Source organism: Cyanistes caeruleus, chromosome 12, assembly GCF_971803275.1.
Source record: "Cyanistes caeruleus chromosome 12, bCyaCae1.hap1.1, whole genome shotgun sequence".
NCBI classification, from domain to species: Eukaryota; Metazoa; Chordata; class Aves; order Passeriformes; family Paridae; genus Cyanistes; species Cyanistes caeruleus.
This window is the reverse complement of record NC_141712.1, coordinates 21,570,982-21,591,954: the sequence shown is the minus strand read 5'-3', so window position 1 is coordinate 21,591,954 and position 20,973 is coordinate 21,570,982. Positions and strand designations below refer to the sequence as shown.

Below are 20,973 nucleotides of genomic sequence, written 5' to 3'. Positions count from 1 at the left end.
AGGAGAAAAGAAAAAGATGGAAAGATGACTGAAATAGTGGGAAGATGCCGTAAACTGAGGAAGAGAAAGCTGACAGCAGAGATGACGAGACAGAAATGTGCAGAAGGGTAAGGCTGGCTGCGGGAGGAGGGAGAGCTCCCACTCCCAGAGGCTCCTGGGAAGCCGTCCTCTCTCCCAGCTCCAGCCCATCAGTCTTGTCAGTCGCCTGCGCGGGCGAACTGCACTTCACCCTCATGGGCCCAGGCGGAGGCTACGATGGGAAAAGGTGGCACCTGGCCCTCCTCAGAGAGGCTGAGATGTCACAGAGAGCATTTGGCTACGTTCATCCACCAGTCCCACGTAAGGGAAGCTGCAGGAGATGGGAGGACAGTGTGAGCCCCAGCCTCTGTCCCTGTGTGGCACTGGGGTACGGCATGTGCTCTGTTGCTCAGGCAGCCCCGCCAGCCCCTGTCCCTGCGCTGGGGCCAGCGGGAGGACACGGGGGTCCCACGGGACAGCCAGCCCGGCTGCTCACTGATATGAAAAGGAGGGAGCACGACCAGGCAGCCTGGAGATGCTGAGCGCAAGCAGGAGCCGTTACCATGGCAACAGACATATTAGACACTGCAGGTTCCTGAACGGCGTCTGATAAGGTGTTATTAACTGGAGCCTCCTCCAACGCTGAGCAGAGACGCTGCGTCGAGAGGGACCTGGCTCTCAGTCACGGGGCTGCGATTCCCTCACCGCGGCGCTAACGCCTGACGCGCGCCTCAAACCCAGACGGATCTTCATGAGAGTGAGCAAACAGGACCCTCCGATGCTGCCGTGCTCTGCACAAACCACACCGATGGCTCAAAATCTTGTCAGAGAATACAAAAAGACCCACCTTCTTCATCCCATTCTGTGGGACTGGAGAAGGAGAGGCAACCCTCACCCCTATGTGTCTCTAGGTGCCAAAGGGAAGAAAGGTGGGAAAACCAGGAACAGGCTTGAGGATCAGCATCGTGGCTGGGCTAGTCTTTGCTGATCCTTGCAGAGCCCTGTGGCCCTACACTAGCACAGCAGGTGGGCTCACCTAAAGGACTGTGCCTGCCCTGCTCTGCAGAGTGTCCTGAGCTCCGCCACAAGCGGCTCCTTCCATTCCCTCCTATCCTGAGGGACACAGACGTGTCCCAGGACAGACCAGCCCAACACTCCTGCTCCAGACCACACATCCTGCCCAGGCACCCTGTCTGGCTCAAAACAAACCCCTCCACACCAGCATGACAGCTGCCCCGAACAAACTGGTTACACCCACTGGCCTAGGAAAGGGTCTTGTCTTCTGCTCACTGTTCTTAGAAAGCCAGAACACCTGCCACCAAATGTAGTTAAGAGGTGAACAAGGGCCATTCAAACGCTTAAAAGGTATTTATACACTTGAGCAGCACCAATGAAATGGACACAGGTCACAGAGGCTGTGGGATAGGACAGCTCTGACCCAGAGGCACAGCTGGCTGGCTGGGCAGAGCTATGTCCTGAGAAGCCCTGAGGGGACAAGCAGCTAGTAATGCAAAGCAGGAAGATAAGAGCATAGAGGCACTTACAGAGTAGGAACTGGAACAGGCTGCTCAGAGAGCCTCTGGAGTCTTCTTTCCTGGAGATACTCAAATGCAGTCTGGACACAGTCCTGAGCAACAGGATACTCAAGGGACCCTGCCTGAGCAGGGAGGCTGGTCTGGAGCAACTCCAGTGGTCCCTCCCAAGACTACTCATGACTCCATGACTTCTACCTTTGACAAGGAGTCACAAAAAGAATCACAGAATCATTAAAGCTGGAAAAGACCCTTAGTCTTCCAAGTCCAGCCATCAACCCAACACCACCACCATGTTAAACTGTGTCCTCCAATGCTACATCCACATGATTTTTGAACATCTCCAAGGATGGTGACTCCACAGGTCCCATAAGCAGCCTGTGTCAGGTCTTTCCAGCCCCTTCCATGAATTAATTTTCCCTAATATCCAATCTAAACCTTTCCTGGTGCAGCTTGCAGCCTGTGTCAGGTCTTTCCAGCCCCTTCCATGAATTAATTTTCCCTAATATCCAATCTAAACCTTTCCTGGTGCAGCTTGCAGCTAGTCCTCTTGCCTGTCACTTGTGTGGGGGAAGAGACCTACCCTACCTGGCTCCAACCTTCTTTCAGGGAGTTGTAGAGAGGAAGAGTGACAGAAAGAGAAGACAAGAAAACTGTAAAAGAACAGCTGGGCCATGCTTGGAAGATGTCACAGGAGGGAGCTGGTGAAGAACATCGGTGTTACAACAAACACCGTGTTATTCATCCCCAGTGCCAAGAACCAGCAAAGAAGGGAGAAAACAATCAGAAACAGAGTGCAAGAAAAAAACACAAAGAGAAAGAACTGGCAGGAATCAAACACTTATTTTATATACTTGATGACAAGTTCTCGCATCATTTGCAAGGTAGACATTACCTTGCAAATATTATACCAAAGAAGCAACATAAATCCAATATATCCCATCAGCTTCTGCATCTTCCAGAAGCTTTTGCACCAGCTGCCATCCCATGCACTGACCTCATCTAGGAAATTATATTTAGACCTCAGGTCTAGGAAATTATATTTATCCTGATTTCACAGGGAAATCACTCAACAGTTGAGCTTCACAGGGCTCAAGCAGGGACACAACATCCCAGGATGCAGCACATATTAACGGCAGAGCTCTGACAGGTGAAGGAGCTGACCACCACAGCAGCTCTCTGCTCCTCACCTTTGTGGGGCTGGCAGTGGACGTGCCAGGACGGCGGTGGCCAGGCTGGGGTGGCAGCAGCCTTGCTTGCCTACACAGCCACTTACCGTCATGATGAGTTTCTCGACACAGTCAGGTGACACGCTGTGCAGGTGGGTGAGGTGCAGCTGCAGGTGGATCTTGTTGTTCAGCATGTCCTGGCAGAGAGGGCAGCGGAGCATGGGCTGCACTGAATGCTGGGTCATGGCGTGCACCCGCAGCCGGTTCACGTCTGTGTTGCTGTACTTGCAATATGGACACTGGTACATCTGTGGAGCAACAAATGAATCACACAGCTCTTCCAGGTGCTACTTTCCTCTCTTACAGCCAGGCTTCAATAATTTGGTGCCTTCTACCACCAGTTACTGCCTTTCATCCTCTTTCTCCCATTTTATTCTTTGCTTTTGGCAAATTGGAAATGTATTACCTGCACAGAGAGATGGGTTCTTCTGCCTTACCTGCTCTGATTTGGTCTCCTCTGAAGTTTTTGACCACTTAAAGGAGAGAGGCGACTCAGAGCTGCTGGGAAATGATATCCGCTTAGAGGACGCTGGAGGCTCTGTCAGCTCCTTCTCTGGCTGGCTGGCTGGTGCTGCAACAGAGAGCAATCAACATCAGGACACCCCAAAGAGGCCTAGATGGACAAAGGCATTTGTTACTGATTGACACACACCCTAAGGACTTGGAGGATGAATCTGAGGACTGACCTACGTCCTGCAACACACACCTGGCCAAAACCAGTTCCTTCTTGGTGATCTCCCACAGCAAGGGAACTGTGTCACTGGTGGCTGGAAGCAGAAGGACCTCAGCTGTTTCTGGGGGATGCTTACAACCTGCAGGTGCAGGAGACCGTGGGCCTGTGGCTGCACTGGACACACAAATGCTTGGCAAGGTGGTGAAGGCCCATGTGTCACTTCCAGCAGCAGCTGGACTCACTTGGTAAGGTAGAACTCATGCATCTGACTGACCCAGGACATTCTGCATACACTCTGAAATGCGTTTGCCCTGGAGAGGGCTGGTGGCTGTGGCTGTCAGCCCAACCAGTGGCACCCGTGCTGGCAGCAGTGGTGCTGCTGGATGGCTCTGGCCAGCTCAGACCATGCCTCCAGGGGAATGTGCAAATCTGGTGCTTCCTAGTACATGGTCCTGACAAAATCCCAATTTTGGCAAGACCCAGCCAAGGGATCCAAACACTCCCACTGTGATAAGCTGAGAAAAGGCCATCTTATTCCAGCCGAACAGAGAAATGCAAATGAGCTCTAAAGTCAACAGCAAAACACTCCACGAGTTGTGGCACTGGGAGAAGCACATCCCTGACCTTTCTCCTCCCCCGAACCCTGGCTGCCTTCAGTACATAAATTTGTGGGACATCTATTATTTAAAAACTGTAAGGACAAGTATATTATACACAGCCCCCGTCTCCTCCTCCCTCAACACACATTCATAACGGTACTTTAATCTGTCTCGAATCGACTTCAAACCCATTTCGCCCTTAATGGGAGTTATTCATTTTCACTTGAAAGGTAATATCTGACAGCTGGATATTTAATATGATGGATCAGCTGCCGATTAACAAGGCGCTGTAGCATTCTCAGGCCAGTCCCCCATACTCTTTCCCCTTTCTCCTACTCAACTTGTGAACCCATTGGTATCTGCTCCTTGTTTCACATGATACCATCAAGAGTCAGATCCCAGCAAACTGCTTCCTTCCCAAAGACCCTTCTGTGCACTGGTATGAGCCATATTTCCAAAAGTACCACATCACAGTGGAGAATATAATTCCCATTTCTAACTACCTTCCCCGCCAGTCCCCATCTCTGCATTCAGCTGAATAGAGGCAAAGTATTACAAACAGGTAGCAGTACTGCCAGAGGGAGCCAGGGATTAGAGGATTTGATCTGGGACTGCTGAATTTCTCCTGGTAGGCTTGTCCATACTGAATGGGCTTGGAAATGATCTTGTTCCCCACAGCACTGCTGGCTGCATGCCTGGTGCTTCATGCCTGGCTGGGCAGCAGCCCCCATGCGTACAGGTACAGTCCTGGCTGTACCTGAAACCAAAACCCCAGGACTCTGCTGTGCTGCCAGTTCCAAAAAAACATCTAAATGAGGGGTGGAACGAGTTTGCAGTGTCAGTGCTGAGTGACAGACACCATCACAGATTCTGCTCTGCCCTCACAGAATGATGGGCTGCTCCGCTCAGCTCGCTCCTTGAACCGAGACTCTCCCTGGGGTTCAGAACTGCAAATGGCTTAAAGATGTCTGCAGGGCCAGATCTTCCTTGCTTCCTATAATAAATGTGCTTGAAGCATTAGGAACACAGCACCACTCTGCTGCTCCCTCCAGGAACACAGGCCCTCCCAGAGGGCTTGGGGAGAAGAGACCACCACCAAGAGCCAGCACTGTGACAGGTGAAAGACCACCCCTGCCTTAAAATGCCCTGCCTGGTCAGGAGCCTGATTGCTGCTGACACTGTCCAGTCCTCAGTGTGACCTGGGACACTGACCTGCTGGCCCCCATCAGGCTGCTGGCATGAGCAGCTGGAGACCCCCAGGGTGGTCTGGCACAGCCGTGTGAGTCCTGCTCTAGACCTGCACTGGGCGGGGATGACAGTGACAGTCATGGCTTTGGGTCCCTTTAGACCTCTCTAGGTGGTGACTGTGGCTCCTGTGTGGTCCACACCGTGTCCCTGCACTGGGCAATGACCACTGCCAGCTGCTCACCAGTGGAGTGTTTTTGGATGCAGTGAATGAATTCAGCTCAGCCATCAGCTACCCCAGGCTGTGTAAACACCAGCTCCAACCTTGGGAGTCACAACAGGGTATTTTCTCATCTCCTTTCTACTGTGAAACAGCCTGCTTAGAATTAGTAACAGGTAATTAAAATATACCATCTCCTAAGTGTCCAATTTCATTAAATCATTTGATCCAACCCCATAACCTTAATCTTTCAGAACTAGAATTATTGATGATTGTCCAGACCCAAGTATAACTGATTTGTTGCACACAGGATATTTATTTTAAGTATTACTTTTTGAGTTGACATCTCAGCTGGGAATTTTAACATCAAGACTGAAGTTTATTGTTGATAAACAGTCAAATGCTCAAAATGACACATTCAGTCCACACCACAGATGATCAGAGGAATTAAGAACTCTTTGCTACCAGGAGAAATGAGGACACGGCTTGGCATCTGCCTACAGAGCTCTTAACATAACCTGAGACCTTCTGTCTGTGCAGAGAGGACAGGACAGAATGTCCTGAGCTCCAAATGTCCAGAAGGCCACAGCCTTGAAGGGCTGAGTGACACTGGAGCACATGGAGACACTACCTGTGCCATCACCATGGCCAGCATCTTGCTTCCAGACCCAGGCCTCACAGGGCAAAAAAGGAATTTGGTTTAAAGTATGATGTATGCCTGCATATCGGATAGTTCTGTTATTACTTTGACTCTTTAAATGGATTTCGTTCAGATTCACTGACTTAGAGGGAGACCTGCATTTGTCAACAAATGTCCCCTAAAAGCCAAGTGTGATGTGGCAGGGCTGCCACAGCACTTCTGGAGATCTACTGATCTTCTCACTCTTCTCAGCAGCTTCTGCCTTTCAGAGGAGGAGGGGAGATCCTCCCTGGGTATATTCCAGAGGTGAGTCAGGGGCAAGTGGGGGCCTTTCCTTTGCTGGTTCCAGAGGCAAAGCCAGCATGTATCCCCTAAACTGCTGCTCTCCAACCTGGTGGGAAGGAAGTCACCACCCACCTCCTACCCATCAGATTCTTTTAGCTAAAGTATCACTGACAGTGCCTTCATCTAAACTTCCATCTCCCAACCAAGCAACATAATGGAAAAGCCAATTAAATGATTATTAATTCATGCTGCTTTCCGTAAGCCAGAGGTTCTCATCTCCCTGCATTCCGTAAACCAGCTTGCCGCTTGCCCTAGAAATTTACAGTGGGGTTTCTGCCATTGCCACTGATTTAAACACCACCAGCCTTCAAGAAACTCCTTCCCATGAAGTCTAGCCACTGGCCTGAGAAAGTTCTCAGTGTGGCCAGGGAACTGTGCTTTCACTGCCTGATGGAAAATAGCATTCTGTATTTGGTGGTGACTCCTTCCACAAATCACTGAAATGTGTTCTTGGAGCCATCGCCCAGCACCACAAATCCTCCGACCAGTGGGAGCAGCTACTGTGCCACACAACCCTGTGCCATCAATGCCCAAGGCTTCTGCCCCCGTGCCCTTACAGCACCTGTGTGTCTCCTGCCATCCAGGGCTAGTTTATCTGTTTCATCCATGGAACTGCCATGAGGCAGGAATGGCCAGAGCCCACACGGACTGCAGGGCACAGGGCACCCAGCGTTGCGGCAGCACTGCCGCCTCCTCAGTAACATAGAGCCAACATTTCCTCCCCAAACACTGTCTGTTTAATTTGTCATTCCCTGAAGGAACTTCCATTCCAATCAGCTGCTGTATCCACACTATCAGGCCTGTGCACTACCTGTTGCTCTGTAGCAATTCTCAGCTCTGCACCTGACAGTAACTCAACTGACAGGTAAATGTCCCACGCTCGGTGCACTCTGCACCCGTCCTTGCTGCTGCATCACAGCCCCAAAATGGCTGAATAATTTGTTTTTATAATGCTGTGTCATACCTTCCCACCTGCAGCGAGTACCCACAGATGAATTACTATTAAATATTCATATCCAGAAGCTCCAGCCACCACCAGACTTCCCTGCCTTGCTCCATATGAACACCAAACATGCAGCAGATGCCTCTGTGAGATGCCAGGCAGCACCAGGGGCTCTGGGAGGTGGTGCTTTGCTTGCCACCATAGACCCCTCCGGCAGCCCACCTCTGTTCCTGCAGCATTGGAGAGCACCTCCAACGCTGCCAGGGCCCAGCATGCCCGGAGCTCAGCTGGCTGCTGCATGGAGCCACCCTGCCCAGCCACGTTTCTGGGCTGGAGCTGCCACCCAGGAGCCTTTTGTGCTTCATATATCCTTGGAAAAACAGTTATAGGCAGCCTCCCAGTCCTTCTCTCCCAGGTTTCCCTCGCTCAGGCACCAGTGCTGAGTGGCTCTATCATGCCCCTTGTCCCCTTCCTCCCAGCCTCTCAGGCCCCCACAACATCCCGGCCATTAAGTGCTCCACAAATGCCAGATATTAAAAAAAAGCAGCAAAAAGCAGCCGGGGGGAGGAGCGGGAATAGATTTCCGTCAGGATGTGCCTGACCTGTTTTTTTCAATTTCAGTAATTAGAAAGGCAGTCGGCCTGTAGGAATTATTCATAAACTGCAGGAGCTGTGCAGTATACATTTATGTTAAACATGTCAAATCCAATTGAAATCATGCCTGCCAGCACCATACTCCATAAACACACTTTTCTGCAACAATTTCCCAGCTCTCAGCAACCCATTAATACTTCCTTTAATAGCAATCTACCACGGATTCGAATCAGGGACGGTCCATTGCACTAATTGCTCTGTTAGGTGAGCATCATGGACTAAAAAAATAGTAAAAAAAAAAAAAAAAAAAATCATTAACAAAAATAAAAGCCCTTCAGGCCAGTCCTCCAGAAAGATTTCATTTCAATCTATATTTTAAGTAGACTTTGTTTCTTGTTTTTGTGGAAAAACCCCCAATATTCTCCATGTTCCCAACCAACAATGCATTAAGGAAGGCTCTGGTAGCTGGGTCACTGCTGGTGATGGGCTCCTCCATCAGAGACATGAACCAGCACCACTCCAAATCTGAGAGGTCTTGCACTGCAGTGAGCAGGGTTTCAGCTGAGTATCCATCATCTACATCCTGCCTTAAAAGTAGAGTTGGGATCAGCCACGATTCCTTTCCCCCCTTGCTGGTTTGCTTGGGGTAAATCTCACATTAGCCATGAAGAGATAATGTCTAACACTGAGTCATCAGGCACACAGCATCTCCCTGCTCCAGTGTGGACACAGTGCCATCTTCCAGAACCTTCCAGAAACCACAGAGATGTCTGTAAAAATCAAGATCCAATGGGTCCTTCTATGGAATGAAGCTTTTTCCATGTATATTCAATTGAAAAGCATCACCTAAAAAAATGTTTCTGCTTCACATTATTACATTTTAAAATAAATACGAAGAATGAATCAATATATTTATTTTGCAGTTGAGACATTTTGACAAATTTACAATGGAAACAGAGGTTTTCCCCTTGTTGCTGACACTAACCCCAGCAGCACAGGTTGTGCCTGAACTGTACCGAGCACGGTGCAGCCCCTCACCCCTGGGCTAGGGCAGGGAGATGGGCAAAGAAACTCAGTGTCTTGGTACAGATCTTGCAAACCTTTAAGGAAGTGGAAGAAATAAATCCCCTGTGTGCAGTGAGGACACCGAAGCACAAAGGGGAGTAAATTGCTGAGGAACTTAACAATCAAATTGCAGGTGGTGAGCAGCAGAAAGGTCTGTCCCCCTCCCCTTTCACATGCCCCATCGCTGGCTTTTAGCCCACACCTCTTCTGCCCCCATCTCCATCTTTACAGAGCCACCTGGCTCTGAGGCTTCTCTGAAGGTCAGCCAGTCCATCCAAGGCAGGATTGACTGAGCCTGCCTCATTCCCGAGGCAGCTCCTCTCATCTTCTTGAAAGACCTCTGAGGAACCTTTCCAGAAAACCCACTCCAGTGCTTCAGCCACAGGCTGTACAGGAGGACTTCTAAAACTTTGTTATCTAATATCTAGCTTTCTCCCTTCAATTTAAGCCTTTTGTGTCTTGTTGTCTGTATCCTCAACATGTAGAACACATAATTTCCTTCCTTTCAGAAGCATTTCATGCACAAGACTTATCTTGTCTTCCTCTTTTGGTCTTCTTTTGGGTCAAATAAGACTATTCATTCCATTTTCTTATCCTAACTGATACTGCTCTTTTCTGGGTTGTTCCTGCTGTCTGGGCTTTCTGAAATTGCTGCCCAGCCTCCCCAACACCCCAGCTCAGGAATGGAGAGCTTTCGAGTACTAATGAAACCCACCAGTGGCACAATACAGTCACCTACACCACGATGTCTGTGCTTCATTTCAGCCTGTCCTGAAAAGTGGCATTGAAAGCCTTCCCAAGGAGACACTGACTCCAAACAGGACCTTCTTCATATGAAGGGAAATTGGGTCGTGTTGACATGATTTGTTCTTGACAAATCTGTGTCGACTGTTCCTCATCTCATTATCTTCCCATCAGCACTTACAAACAGTTGTTTGGTCAATTCCCAGGAAAATCTGGGGCAGAGATGGCAGGTGTACAGTTCCCCAGCCACTCCTTCGGGCAGGGACAAGCCCCGTGTCCCTCTCCTCTGCGCAGCACAAGAGAGAGCAGCTGGCAGGTTTGATATGCTCCAGGCACTGTCTCCCAACACCCAGGTACAGTACAGCAGGTCAGGGACCACGTTCAGCATCACCAAGTGCTCTGCAGCCCTGGGAGCTGGGGATGGGCTCTCCCCACGCTGCTGCTGACACAAGCTGTGCTGCTCTGCTCAGTGAGGGAAATGCAAAAAGGCTTCATGCTCTTTAGCTTTATGACACTGTGGTCACAGCCTTCCCCCCGCTGTGTCGGCAGCCTCCTCCTCCTCGGAGAGCTTCCCGGTACTGCCTGCTCCCCTCCCTGCTCCACTTGTATCGGGTACACTTCTCTTCTGGAGCTGTCAGGTATAACCTGACCCTCTTTCTACTCCTTCCCATGTCTGAGGTCCAGCAGGACCTGTCAACACAGTCATATTCCTCGAGGGACCAGAGCAGAAACCAGAAACTGCTCTGCACAAGGGCTGGACATCAACAATTGGTAACACAGTCTTGCTTTAAGATTGAGGGTGGTGGTGTTACATGTTTGGAAGCTCAGCACCAGCACATCACACACACCTTGACTTCCACAAGGCTGGTCTCACGCTCCATGGGCTCACATGCCCGCTCTGTGTCCTCCCCACACAGTTTCCTTTACAGACCCTGTGGAGCTGTCCCATTTCTGATCTGCTCCTTGGCTCACAAACTCTGGGTTAGGAATTTCACTGGCAGGGTGAAGAAATGAAACCATCCAGATTCAGAGTTTCTGGACAGAAAAGGGTTAAAAAAGTAGGCTTTTCATTTTTCCTTACGTATTTTGAGAAAGAATTTTTGCACACAGATCAGCCTTTTTAAGTGCTTCAGGTTTGGGCAAAGACCCCTATTTACTCCTGAAGAGATTTAATCAATAAACAAAACTCACAAGTGTCTGTGACACTTCACAACATGGTTGTGCTCAGGATCACACAATCCTACACAATGAACTGAGACTAAGAACCACCTACAGCCAAGCCAAATTGCATTTCTGGGTTAAGAATCAGTCTGCAATGGGAAGGAACGCACAGAGCAACCTCAGTGAGTGCAGCCCACACTGAGAGCACAAACTTCAACAGCCCACAAGGTCCAGCTTGCTCTCTTCACCAGTTAGGACACATCTTCCACTGACTGAGATGGGCTGAGATGACAACTGTAGAGGTGAAATACCACATTCCATTTTGGGAGGACAATGTAAGCCAAAGCATCTTGTCACCAAGAGGCAACCATGAAGGCAGCGGGAGAAGGCTGCCTGGAAGAAGGGTGTCTGAGCAGGCTGAGGCATTGCTGCGGCCAGTGCTGAGTCTGCCAACCAAATGGGACTTGGGGCCAGAACTACTGAGTCCTGGGCCAAGAAAAATTAATGCCACCTTCAGCACCTTGGGTTCTGGACCCAGGCTGAAGTGGTCAGCAAGGGCCAGATGAGGGTGGAAGAGGGGTGGCCCTCTCCAGAGTGGGACAATCATAGAATCATCAAATGATATGCTTAATCCAACCACATGCTGGCTGCTGACAGGAGGGACTGTCCCCTTCTCCCTGCTCCTCTCCCAGCTGTTGACCCCCATTGCCCAGGTCTGGTCCCAGAGCACCCATGGCCCAGTGCCAGCCTGGGGCTTAGAACAGGCATGCATGACCCACCACAACTCAAACTATTATGACAAGAAGCTACACCTAAAGCCTTCACGGAGGATGACACTTATGTCACACTGCCACTGCCATGTCGTACTCAGCTAAAAAGGGTTTTGTGGACCGCTGTTTTTAACACCTCCCGTTCCTGGCTTTAAAAAAAAAGCCAACCAAACACCACCTCTGCTAAATCACAGAATCATACCTGTCCATTTACTCTGGTCCTTGTCCCCTCCACTCTCTTGCTCCTTGGCAGGCTCCTCAACATCACCAGCTGTTTCACTGGGCCCTTCCACATCTTCACTGGGTTCTTCTGAAACAGAAAAGCAGAAAGTGTGACACAGACATGGAAGGCAGAACAGAAGAATAGGCAGCTGCCAATGAGAAAGCAGCAGCTAAGGCTGCACACAAGAGTTGGGTGGCAGGTACCTACATCACCCAGCACTCTCCCAACACACCTGCTTATTTGTCAAGACAGAAACTGTAAAGAACTGAGAGATGAAGACGAAATGAAGAGCCTCATCTACTTCTACCACCTGGAGCTACTGAGGTGCCGTGTACAGTGACATGGTTGTCTACAAAATAAAGTTCTAACCAGCCTCGTCAGGGGTTACAGAAGCATCAGGGAGTGACTGGAGCCTCCAGAACCTTCAGCCTCATCCTTCCTCCTCATCCCCATCTCAAGCTCTTCGCACACAATGACAGGGTGCAGTACTGACCCTGGTCAACAAGAGCCCACTGCAGACACATGACATCCCTCCTACTCAGAACAAGCTCGGAGCAGCTTGGTCTGCTGCAGCCCCAGCCCAGACATGAGGCACAGAGGAACTGCCAGCAGTCTTGCCTTCATCCCAGTAAGGGGATGCACCTGCAAACCCAGGCAGCACCATGCAGGTGCAAAAGCATGGAGGAAACACTCGGTGAAGTGCCAAAAGCTCAGAACACAGAGCACCATGGTCCAGCCCATAACACCAGCATGGGTACAGTGTGTCAGCCTGGTGTGGGGCAGCTCCACTCCAAGGCACCTTGTCAGGTGGGACACTGGGAGTGAGAGCACTGTGGCTGCCAGACCCCTTACACCAGGGTGTAACAGGCACATTATCATTTACTATTACGAGTATTAATGTACAGTCCCTGTAACTGACAGGGGTTACCCACCACTGGGCTAAAAAGGGCACTTTTAGGCCCTTATACCCATTTTTAGGCAGGATAGTTTAGAATTTTAACTCACATTATCTGGTCATGGTAAACCCCATGAACCTGTGCTATCCTGAGATTTACCTGAACCACCTAATGGGTTCAAGCACCAACCCTCACCCTCCTCCTAACAAAGACAGCACTAGAAATTCAGATTAAAAATTTGTATTAGCAGCTTGCAGATACTCAGCAGTGCCTTTGAGGATATGACAGCCTATATTGTGAGTGAGAGGGGAGATGGGTGGCAGTGCTGACAAAGGTGTCCAACATGTAGAAATACACGTATCACTGGTGGAGGGGTGAGATGGGCAGTCTGCCATGTGAGCCAAGTGCTCAAGTTTGCTGGGAGAAGGGCTGTGAAACCAGAAGCTGGGTTCACATTTCAAAAATTAAAATTCCAATATTTTTTCCACTCTAGGGAAAAAACATAACAAACCATCCCTACCCCAACCCCACCACACTGGTGCCTTCAAACCACTTCACACAGGGCAAGGGTGTCCCTTCAGCTGGGGCAGCTGCTCTGGAACCAGATTTTAGCTGGTTTTATTAAAAACCTTTGGTAACGGGTTTCTATATTTAATTTAAATCATTATTTTAACCATTCTCTCCTGGCTCAGGTGCTCTGAGGGCCCCCTTGACAGCACGAGGAGACAAACCCCATTGCCCATGGCCCGCAACTCATCAACCACTCTCCTGGCCCCAGCCCAGAGTCCCCAGCCCAGAGCCCCCAGCCCGGAGCCCCCAGCCCGGAGCCCCCAGCCCGGAGCCCCCAGCCCGGCTGAACAACAAAGGGTGTTGTTGAGTGCAGCGGCACTCCCAGCTGCGACCCGGAGGTGTCAGCATCGGCATGGGAGGAAGAGGAAGGGCGAGCCAGGCTCAGCCGCTGTCTGGGCTCTAACCTGAGCATGTGGAAATAATACGTGTCTTCCAGTGTGGTGTCTGGTTCGAGGGGAATAAAATAGGACATTCATAAGCAGTTACACCATCTGTCTTTACACCATCATCATCATCAACAAGGGAAAAAATAGCTCTTTAAAATGGATGAAAGCCCAGGCTGACAGTAACCGGAAAAATGTGAGCAATGAATACCAATAACGGGAGAAAATGATTAAAAAACAAGGCTACAAACAGCAAGTCCCCAGCACGCTGGGGCTGCAGCTCCCTGTGTCCACCCACCACCAGCGTGGACTGAGCCCCCACATCCCTGCAATGAACACTCCACAGTCCAGCACCAGGAACGCTCCCCTCTGAGGACACAAACTGCCCCTGGCTCAACACCCTCTGTTAGGCAGAGGACAAGGAGCAGATCCAGCTCTAAACCCTCCTCCTGCTCCACCCTGAGCTGTCTTTTTTCTGAAAAGTGATTTTTCTAAAGCAAGATGGGAAGGGAGCAGAGTCTTAAGACATCTACCCAGGGAGGCTCTAAACCCTTGGGTAGGTTCTCATACCATCCCTGCTGAGCTCCTTGCTGCCAGGGCCTCTGGCACACAGCCCCAGGGAGGGGGAAGCGCTAACTCCATCTCGTGATCCCCTCCCAGCAGACTTCTCTGGAAGGCTGAGGCTGCTCTGCTCACCAGGCTCAGTCTGGCCTGTGGCGCAGCCGCCAGTGCTCCCACTGGGGACAGCCACCCCACCCCTGAGCTGGCTCTGTGTGCTGCAGTGGGCTCTGACCCGCTCAGAACTTGCTCACACCCATGTCTGACCCAGCTTCTACCAAGCAGCCCTCAGCACTGACAGTCAAAGCAGCAAAGCCCCTGCTCCTGAAAGGTCTGTGCCCACGCTCTCTGAAGACAGCTCCAGGGCGCAGCGCAGGTCTGGGAAGCAAACACCTGTGTGAAGGCACCCAACCATCCCTCTCTGAGAACAAGGTCAGCGGCACATCTGGCAGGGAAAGGTCTGCTCCTCCCCTCAATCCACTGCACAGCACCAGGAGCTTCCACTGCCACTGCAAACTGGAGTCACTCTGTGCATGACCAGAACTCGCCACCGCACTCATGAAATGCCCCCAGGGCCCACCTAGAGCAGAGTGTGCAGACCACCCCGAGACCAGCTCCTGAGGCTGAACGAGCAGTGGTCAACAAGACGTAGAGAACTTTCTTCCAAACCACCACGACCCTTTTGCTACCACCTGACCCTCTCCAAAGCTGCACATGCTGTTTGGACTTCAGAGGTGCAAGACCTGTCGCTGTGGGATCTGTATGGGGGAATCACGTCCCTGGGAAATCGAAACAACACACACTGTGCAATGGTTCCCATACCAGAGCTCCATCCCTGAGTCCATGGTGCTTTATGAATAACTTTTAAAGGGAAATTTTTCAACTGCCAGTGCTCAGGTCAACACTGAGAGCAAGGAAGTGTAGCCCCTGGAGTCAAAAGAGCTGCTCTTCCATCCCAATCCACCTGCCCCACACAAAATCCTAGGCAGAGTCTTTGCTTCCTTCATGAATAAATCATTTTAGAGAGCAGTATTTCCTTTTAATTTAAAATTAAACCATTCACTAAGCCAGGGTGGGACGGGGGGAAGGGGTGGGAAGAGCAGAAGAGTCTGGAAAATCACGAGTATCTGACTTTTGCAGAGGTCAGGGAACCTCTGACTCAGTCACACACACAAAATGTACCCAAACTGCTGCACGCCGTTGCACAGGATCACACCACTCAGCTCTGTCCCTTCCCAGACTCAGGAAGTTTGGGAGCTGAAGAAGTTGGCAAATGCTGATGGGATCCAGACCAGCTTGAACAGCTCAAGACCTCTTACCTCCTCTTCTCCCAGCCAGGTTTTCCTTAACAAACCCAGATCTCTTATCCGAAGGGATAAAGGGCATTTCTGGGGTGGCGGAAATGTAGGCATGGGAAAGAGCGTGCGCTGCCTCTCCACCCTCCGGCAGGCTTGAGAGCTGAGAAACATTAGCTGTCATGAACCACAATCAAATCAGGTTTGAAATATTTAGCAGTGGCTTGGAAAATGTGGCGGTGCAGCTCTGACAGGCGAGATGTGCAGACACCCATTTTCCATTATAATGGAAATATCAAGCCTGTTCTGAATATGTATAACCTAGAAAAATGTATTGATTTTTCATTCGGCATTAAAAAAATGAAATACCCTGCAGCTGTCAAAAGCCTTTTGTTAAAAGCTCATCTTTCCTGGAATGAGGTTTACCAGAAACAAGTTTTAATTGTACATAGGGTCTCTGCTTTGGAACAAAAAGAACCTCTGACGGTCCCCTTTTCAGGGGAAGTAGCCAAAAAAGCCGGCAGAAAGACAGGCCTGAGCGCCGGCTGCCGCTGCGCTGTCGGGGAGCTGAGGGCTGGCTGCAGACCAGGGGGTGCCCACCTGCATGAGCCACACTTAACTGCTTTCAGCTGCTGCAAGCCCGAGTCCCTCCTGGGTAGAGAGGTTCGAGTTCACATGGAGGAGGAGGAGGAGGGAGGTCCACAGTGGGTCGATGCCCTCCTACACCCTGGAAGCCCAGGATGAGCTCAGCTGTGCCCGAGCTGTGCCAGGGTCACGGTGCAGGGTCTGCTGCAGCTGACTCAGGAAGGGTCACCAGGAGGCACAGGGAGGGCAGTCCCACCCCACACCAGGCCCATGGGCCCAGTGCACTCTGCTGTGGCAACAGAGACAGAGCCCAGATGGGGGCCTGACCTCAGCTCCCACTCCGGATGCATGTATGTGCTGCAACACCATCTGTGCCAGCTCCTAACAGGATTACCCTACATCAGCCTGTTCAGCCCTATTGCTTTCCTGAAAGGAAAAGCAGGGCTCCAAGCAGTGCAAAGGCAGCACTAAGTGAGGTTATGAGAGGAATGCCACAGAGCTCCAACCTGGATGCAAAACTGGTGGATGAGTCCCACCTGACAAAGAGCTGCAGGAAAGCAATAAAATACTGCATGTACCTTGGCTTAATGACACTTATTTCCCAGAGAGCTCCACTCCAGAGCGTGGCCAGAGCATCTCTGCAGCTTCCACTGAGAAACACAAACTGCTGACTATGGCGTGCTCAGCTGACACAGACATCAGAGAGTCACAGAATTGTTTTGGCTTGGGAGGGAGCTTCAAAACCATCTTGCTCCAAACCCCTGACATAAGCAGGGACACCCTCCACTAGACCAGGATGCTTCAAGCCACATCAAACCTGGCCTTGAACACACTCAGGGATGGAGCACAACCAAGAACCCCTTCCCTGGGAGAGCATCACCAGTCCCCCACTCCCTGCGAACAAGGCTGTCCATGGTTTTTGCAAACTGGGCTGTATTTTAAGCCAGAGAAACCCAACAGAGACTTACCCCCTTTAATTTCAGTAGGACTAGAAAGGTTGCTGTTATTTTCACACATGAAACATTAAAAAAAGGCAAATTCCTTGAGCATGTTTGTAGTGGAGCGTGATGTGATTGTGTTGTCATTTATGGGAAATAATCGCAAGCCCATCTCTCCCTTTCCCCCCATTTTCCAGTCCAAATAACCATGAAAAATTACACTTCAATGTCAGGAGGACAACAAAGGAGGGGCTTTCTCCTGCGGCTTGACGGCTTTTCAGCCTCCCCTTTCTTGGACAAAAACTACCTTCAATTCTGTTTCATTTTAAATGTGATCTAACAAATGCATCTTGACAAGTTCCTTTCTCTTTTTCTTTTAAACAGTATTTTGCACAGTTTAACCTAGCTCCAAACTGGAATCAGCTGGAAAGGAGATGCATGCAAAAACACAAACACAGATCAAACAGCAAGACAAAAGAGCCCAGCTCCAGGTCTGCAGGGAGAGGACAGAGCGCTCTCCATACCGAGACCTGCAGGACAAGGGTCCAAAGACAAAGGCCACCCATGGGAGGAAGAGGATGGAGGAGTTGGATGGCAGAGGTGACAAGACAGGAGCACAGGAAAGGTGCCTGGGGAATAGGTGCCCAGCCCTACTTTATGAGGGAAAGCAACCCTGGCCTTCTGCTCAAGACACATGGTGGAACTACTCGAGCTGACAGTGGCAGGTTTTGTAGAATCATGGAACCCCCTTAGGGTTGGAAAAGCCCTTTAAGATCATTGAGTCCCACTCTTCCTCCAGCACTGTCAAGGCTTCCACTGCCTCAGGTCCCCAAGTACCACATCCACATAGGTTTTAAATCATGCCAAGGGTGGCAACTCTACCACTGCCCTGGGTAGCCTGTACCAGGGCTGGGCAGCCCTTTCCAAGAAGGAATTTTCCCAATACATGACCTAAACCTCCCGTTTCCCCTCATCCTGTCGCTTGTTCCTTGGTAGAAGAGCACTGCAGGCCCTCAACAGACTGTGCCAGCAGAGCAAGAGATGATTTGTGCTCACTGGGAATATAGGCTCACTTCAGAAAAACCATGGAGATCCACAAACAAAACCAGTGCCGAATCCAAGCTGAAGTTAATAGCCAACTTTAGCAACTTCGCAGCAAGGTACATCTTGAGAACATTGTAACTATAACAAAAATGAGCTATAATTAATTCATGCTTAGCCTTAGGGGCTGAATATGCACAGGAGAGCTCCCAACAACCTTAACCCGTCATCCTCACAAACCACACTTAAATGAAACACTAAAATGTCCTCTTTCTGTTTAATTTTTTTTTAAATATACAACTCCTACTCTGGTCTCCCTCTCCATGGTATTGCTCCAAGGAACAGTTAATTAATGTCTTGCTGACCCTCTTTCTGCCCCTCCCCAGCTGTTTCCGAATCTCAGCATGTTTGGAATCTCAGCTAAAAACTTGGGAAAGCCGTAATTGCAGTGCCCTGGTTTACGGACAATTCAGGTATCCCAGCAGCCCGTTTGTAGCCCAAGTTCCCAAGACAGACATGGGGCAGTGGAGGGCAGTGGTGGGGCTGATGCAGGGCAGGGGAGCAGGACACTTCAGAGTTAGGGGCTGAGCAAGCCCAGGAGCCCTGAGGAGAGGGCAAATACACACAGCAGGCTGGACAGACACTTTGGTGCTGCAAGGGCAATACCTGTGCAGGTCCATTAGGCAGAACAAACGGCCTGGCAGAGCTGCAGCACCAAAGTTTTTGGTGTGAATGGTCATGGTCTCACTTCACTGCAGAACAAGGGAGGCCATGGCGGTGAGACAGCCCCTCGAAGACAGAGCCCCACTGCCAGTCCTGTCAGTCGAAAGCCTGCAGAGTGTTCACCCCACACCATCACCCCTCTGCCAGCTCCCTCAGAGCTCTCTGATACCACACAGCACTGGGGCTGCTGCAGGAGAGTGAAGTGAGCTCTTGCATGCACAACAAACACCTGCTGAGGAGAACAGGGAGGGGGGGACACCCCACAGCCCCGCAGCCATGGAGCTGTCCTTGAGGGCATGCTTGAGGTCCCACATCACCCTGCACGGCAGGGATGGCCACAGCCTGGCCTGGGTTGTTCCTCCCTGGGTTTGGGTTAGTGGCACTGGCAAAACGTCAGTAATTGCTTTTCTCCTTGTACTAACGAGCTTTCAGCAGCGGCGACTTCAGCTTCCTGGAGCCTACAGCCCCTTTTTCTCCACTCTCTTGGCTTCGGGTAATTGAAAGCGACTGCAATTTCAGCGCTGGCTCTCCAGCACTCAGCTGCACCGGGAGGTCAGGGAATGTCAAGTGAAGCCTTTCCACTCACCTCCCCACACACACCCACCGAGGCAGCACGTCCACGGCCCCGGGAACGGGCACAATCACAGGGGCTGCGAGCAGCCAGGGGAAGCCGGCACAGCCCCACTGCAGTGGGGACAGGCCGCCCACCGCGGCCTCGCACCACAGTGAGCTGCAGAGGCCTGCTGACCCTGCACTTCTTTTTTTTTCCCCCTTTAATTTAAAGCAGCAGATGGGTTTCTTTTCAAGGAAACTATATGCTCATTCTTATTTTTTTTGCAGCATCACAAAACCCTTTCCCCTGTGATGTCCATGTCCCCTGACACACACCAGGGAAGGATCTTCCAGTTGTCATCAGACCGCAGGTAACAACAGAGTATGGCTGCTCCAGCTCCCAAGTGAAACACAGAGGATCAAGAAAAAAGGAAGAGCACAGAGCAGCTCCCATGAGACACGTGAAGGTACTGATGGCTCTCAAGCTGCCAGCCTGTAGCCAAGCAGGGAGGCAGCACCAGGTGGGCCATGCCAGTGGACTAGGCGGACAAAACCCTTCAGCCACCCTGGGATGGTGCTTGGTGCCTGCAGCCCCTGAGCCTGGCTCCCTCCCACTAACAAGGGCATGTCAGGTGCTCTGGGGACTGCATCCACTCCCGGAACCTGGAGCAGGGCGCATGCACAGGTGGTGACTCCAGCAGAGGCCTGTGATAAGAATTTATTTCTCTCAATTACAGGCGCTTGTCCCCAGCCTCAGTTCATCAGCACAGCACAGCCAGTCAATGAAAGCCCTGTAACGCGCTAATCAGATGCACAGCGACTTCCCGGAGCTGCCGGCCGCTCCTAAAACAAGTGCCAACTTTGGGATGTGGGTTTCCAGTCCTGCCCTCTCTCTGCTCCCTGTGCTCTGTCCATAGCCAGGCCAGAGGTGGTTCCCCTGCCAGGTCCAAGGTGTTGCACGTGTGTGTGGAGGGGCAGGTAATGCAGTGGCTGTCCACTGCTTTATCACCATGCCCACAGGAATCCCTCTGTGCCAGAAACTTCCAAGGATGAATTACAGATTTTCAGATTAAGTTTTTGGGGTTCTATTTGCATTTGATATAAAGTACTTTTTCCCCTCAGCCTGAAACTGTCCTGAAATAACCGGCAAATGTCCTGAGCAGACAGAGAAGGGTCTAAATACCACCTTCACAGAGCAAATGTAAGATGAAAATGCCAGGGAAATATCACTGCTGAGTTCCCTTCTGGTGTCCTCAGAAAAACAGCACCTCTGTTTTTGGAAACCTCTATTGAAAGTGTCAGGCTGCATGTGGCAGGTGCAGAGGGAGGGCTGTGTGCCCAGGACAGGGTGATGTCCCCTGCTCTCTGGGAGAGAGAGCAGGGGACATCACCCTCTCTGGGCTGTGGCCATTTGGTTTAAAATAAGTAAACAAACAGCCCATCCCCTCCTTCCCCATCCAGAGGGAGCCACAGGAAAAAGCTGTGAGCTCT

General features: G+C 50.9%; 1 protein-coding gene across 6 annotated transcripts in view; it reads right to left on the bottom strand.

The window, feature by feature from the left end:
• Nucleotides 1-20,973, bottom strand: part of ZFHX3 (zinc finger homeobox 3) — a 487,194-nt gene that overhangs the window by 15,084 nt on the left and 451,137 nt on the right. For 5 of the 6 annotated variants that reach the window (XM_086848088.1, XM_086848086.1, XM_086848084.1 and 2 more), the window contains 3 exons: nucleotides 11,921-12,028; nucleotides 3,217-3,350; nucleotides 2,827-3,027 (listed from right to left, as the gene is read on the bottom strand). In XM_086848088.1, coding sequence (XP_086704214.1) covers nucleotides 2,827-3,027; nucleotides 3,217-3,350; nucleotides 11,921-12,028 — 443 coding nt within the window. The remainder of the gene's footprint in view (nucleotides 1-2,826; nucleotides 3,028-3,216; nucleotides 3,351-11,920; nucleotides 12,029-20,973) is intronic. The other variant, XM_086848089.1, reaches the window with a different exon arrangement.